Source organism: Vicia villosa, linkage group LG6 (assembly GCF_029867415.1).
Source record: "Vicia villosa cultivar HV-30 ecotype Madison, WI linkage group LG6, Vvil1.0, whole genome shotgun sequence".
In the NCBI taxonomy this organism is placed as follows: domain Eukaryota; kingdom Viridiplantae; phylum Streptophyta; class Magnoliopsida; order Fabales; family Fabaceae; genus Vicia; species Vicia villosa.
This window is the reverse complement of record NC_081185.1, coordinates 43,722,044-43,726,166: the sequence shown is the minus strand read 5'-3', so window position 1 is coordinate 43,726,166 and position 4,123 is coordinate 43,722,044. Positions and strand designations below refer to the sequence as shown.

At 39.9% G+C, this 4,123-nt stretch overlaps 1 protein-coding gene across 1 annotated transcript; it reads left to right on the top strand.

Moving 5' to 3' along the window:
- LOC131613597 (uncharacterized) lies at positions 1-3,513 on the top strand. Its single transcript, XM_058885251.1, has 2 exons — positions 1-1,044; positions 3,406-3,513. Exons 1-2 carry the CDS (start codon positions 1-3, stop codon positions 3,511-3,513), a joined length of 1,152 nt encoding a protein of 383 aa, XP_058741234.1.
- The last annotated feature ends 610 nt before the right edge of the window (positions 3,514-4,123 follow it).

The window sequence follows — 4,123 nt, the reverse complement described above, 5'->3', positions numbered from 1 at the left end:
ATGCCGTTCACCAAGTACGAGCAAGAGGGAGTTCATACTTTGCTTCAGTTTTATAATCCTTCCCTTCGCTGCTTCACGTTCACCGACTACCTTTTGGTTCCAACATTAGAAGAGTATTCCCTATTTCTTGGCGTTCCTATAAAGAAGGAAGTACCATACTATGGCACCATGAAGGCCCCTGATTCCATTGAAATTGCTAAGGCTCTTTATTTGAGCAAGTCGGTCGTGGAAGCAAATCTCACCAAGAAGGGAGGAGGTCTTGGTTTTCGCATGGAGTTTCTGGTCAAAAGGGGTTGTGATGCTGCTGAAGCGAAAGAATGGGACACGTCTAGGGCTATCCTGGCTCTAAGTATCTATCGTATCATGATGTTCTCAAACGTTCCTAACTTTGTTGACATGAATGCAATTCATATATTCATTCTGCAGAATCCGGTTCCTACACTTTTGGGGGATATTTATCACTCCATTCATCACAAGAGTGGTCAGAAGGGAGGTTTGATTAGATGCTGTGCTCCGTTGTTATATCGTTGGTTTAGGTCACATTTGCCTGAGCGTGGTGCTTTCGTTGATAATAGGCACACATCTAAGTGGGCTGAGAGGATTATGGGGCTTAGGGCCAAAGATATTGTCTGGCACAACAGATCTTTAGATGACATGGAAGTTATTATGAGTTGCGGAAAGTTCAAAAATGTACCTCTCATGGGTCTTAGAGGTGGAATCAACTATAATCCCGTCCTGGCTAGGAGAACATTTAGATATGCTTTTATCAGCCCCCCTGAGCAGACAGAAATTGCTGAGAATATTTTCTATCATTCAGCCACCGACAGTGGGCAGATGGCAGAAGTCGTACAAGCTTGGAAGAGTATTTGTTGGAGAGATAAGAAACATTTTGGTCAGCGAGTTTGTGCTACTTACGAGGATTATACTAAGTGGGTCGAATCTGTGGTTGATGCTCAAGGGATGCCTTTCCCTCCTAAGGATCCTTTGTACTCCTCTGCTGGTGAACAACCCAACATTGTTTCCATGCCTCGTTATAATCAAACTGTTGTCGCACGCTCGCGAAAAATGAACAGAGTCGCCACCAATATATTTATCCCATAAGGGAAAGGAATATCAGAAAACCTACAAAGGAACAGGGTCTTGCGACCAGAGAATCTAGGTGCGGGAGTCGGTTACGCGAGGGGAAGGTACTAGCACCCCTCACGCCCATCGTACTCGATGGTATCCACCTATGTTTGTTTCTATCTAAAGGGTGTATATCTATGTCTATGTCTAAATGCGAAATGAATGCAAAATGTAGGGAAAATAAAGAATTGTACTCGCACGGGCCCTACCCCGCTGCCTACGTATCCTTTTCAGGAATCAGAGTTACCGTAGCTCGGCTAAAGATTTTCTGTTTGTTTTTGTGTTTTTTAGTTGGGCGGAGTTAACGTTCGCGCTCTTGCATAAGGGGTCGCCTACGATGCGTTCGAGCGGAAATAACAATGCCCTTAGAAAGAAGAAAAAAGATGATTGGTTTGTGTCTTTTAGGGTAATTCCATGATGACGAGAACCCACTACAAGGTCTCGCATCACTTCCTTACTTTGTTTTAAATCTGACCATTTATTAGTGTTTTAAGTGTTTTTGGTTGGTGTTTTTTAAGGGAATCTGTTTGTGACTTAGATCATACCAAAAAGAGTTTTGTTTTGCATATTTAGAGAACGCACATCGAGGCCTACGCCACAATCGTTTCTCTAAATAGCGGTTAAGAAATACATCGAGGCCTCACACCTCAATCATTTCTTTTCCGCTAAGTAGAAGAGGTACAAAAAGGAGTTCTTTTGTGAATATTTAGAGAATGCACATCGAGGCCTACGCCACAATCGTTTCTCTAAATAACGGTTAAGAAATACATCGAGGCTTCACACCTCAATCATTTCTTCTCCGCTAAGTAGGAAAGAACATACATCGGGGCCTACACCCCAATCATTTCTTTCCTACTATGAAATATAGTAACGGTATGATCTTCATCGATATTTATTAAGTATTTTAAAAGTTGAAAAGAAAAAGAAAATGATAAGGGAACTATTCCTAAATTCTAGTCTAAGTTGTCTATACAAGGGAATTAAAATGATGAACTATACAATTTATTAACAACAAAAACTATACACGGAATAAGTAAGGGGAAGTCAATATACGATGAATAAAATTGAGAACTATAGCAAGTAAATGGTATTCACAAACACACATACATCAATTAAGTTCTAAAAAACGAGGCTAAAATTAATTCATAAGTCTATTAACAAGTTTATTTACAAGTAAGTATTAAACAAAACAATTCAAACCTATTGTAAAAGATGATTTATTAAAGGTTTTTAAAACAATTAAAAGAAAACAACAAAAACCAAATCAATTATTCACAATATCTAAACTATCTACACATTGATTTTATGCATTTTTTATTTGATTTAAAAAAATTAGAAAGTAAAAGAAGGAACAAAAATTAAAGTGAAAATTTAATCTAAACAGGTGGGGGTGTAACAGTAATGTTAGTGTGGACTAAAATCAGCTTACAGCAGAATATTGGGCCCGTTCAAGGGGGTGTGGAAAGAAATAGCGTGCTAAGGCCCAATCACGTTGTGGTGGTGTACTAGTAATCCAGGGGTGACATTCAGAAGTGTCATAGGGCCTAAGGTCACGTGGCCCAATATTGCACCTTCTACTTCATTTTATTTATTTGCATTTGTTGTTCAGCAATGTTTTATCTATTTACATGCATGTGATTTTATTCTTAGCATATGGTTATTGACATGTAACGTGACATCAAGTGTTAACAATAGCATATCAATTGGTCATGGGAATTTTAAATGAATAAAGACAAAAGAAGAAAGATTAGACCAATCACAGGTACACAGCACATCAATTAATCATTGAGTAAAGGACAAAAATGCAACAGAATGGGAAAGAGAGCCAATGACACGAGGACACGTTGGCAACCGGAGGGAGAGATTATTGAATAGAACACAGACGCCGGAGCAAAGCTCCGGTCGTCTTCTCCGACGACTGCACGGCGGAACCACCAACAAAAATCCAGAAATACAAAAAAACACCACCATCCTACTCGAAATTTCATGTACATTCCAAATACGGTTTTAGATTTCCATGATTCCTCTTGAAACTCCCTAACTGGAGACATTTTTTGAAACCCTAAAATCACTAAATCTAAGCACAACTCGGTCTAACAGCATCAATACACTCATAAGCAATCATCACGGTTGAACACATGAATGAAACATCAAAAAAAGCATCAAGACTTTCAAAATTAAATCAAACTTCAGGAAGCTCACGTGTGCATACAACACCACATATATCGTAACGTACACAAGCTTGCAGACATCTCACATGAAATCATCGCATGCTTCTAGGATGCAGATGGCGTTAAGGCTTACCTAGAGAGTCTTGAATTGCAAGGAGAAGAATATGCTCCACGAGCTACGCTTCTTGGTGATGGTGATGACACCGTGAGGCTTTGAGGATGAAGACATGGATGAGAGAGAGAGTCTGAATGTGAGGTGGTTAGAGGAGAACGTGATGGTTGAGATGATGGAGATTAGATGATTGCACTGGCGGTGATTGGTGGTGGTTGAAAGTGGAGGAAGAAGATGAAGGTTGCTAATGGTGGTTGAAGGTGGTGGTTACAAGTTTGTTATGGGTGTAACAAACTTTCTGTTAGAAGTGAAGAGAGGGAGAGCATCGAGAGAGGGAAGAAGAGAGTGAGGAGAGAGTTTTTTGAGAAAATGAGAAAATGAGCGTGTGTGGTGAAAGTGTGAAGGGTTTTCCTTTTTATATGGTGGTGTGCATGATTGTTATGGTGTGTTGCCAAGTAGCATAGTGAACAAGTTGTGTAATTATGGTAAGCTTTTGGTGGGCCTTTGAGTTCCAAAATCATGCATGGGCAATAGGAGTAGTATGCAAGTGTATGTCACGTGCTCAGCCATAACACTCTTTGGCTTGCTGTTCTTTCCACATAAAACCTCCATGGTGCCATCTTCACCAGCTTATAACTCTAGCTATGGCTCACTATTTGCTTCAATTTTGGGCTTGTAGTGAAGAGGGCATGGGATTGAATAACTTTGATGTTTG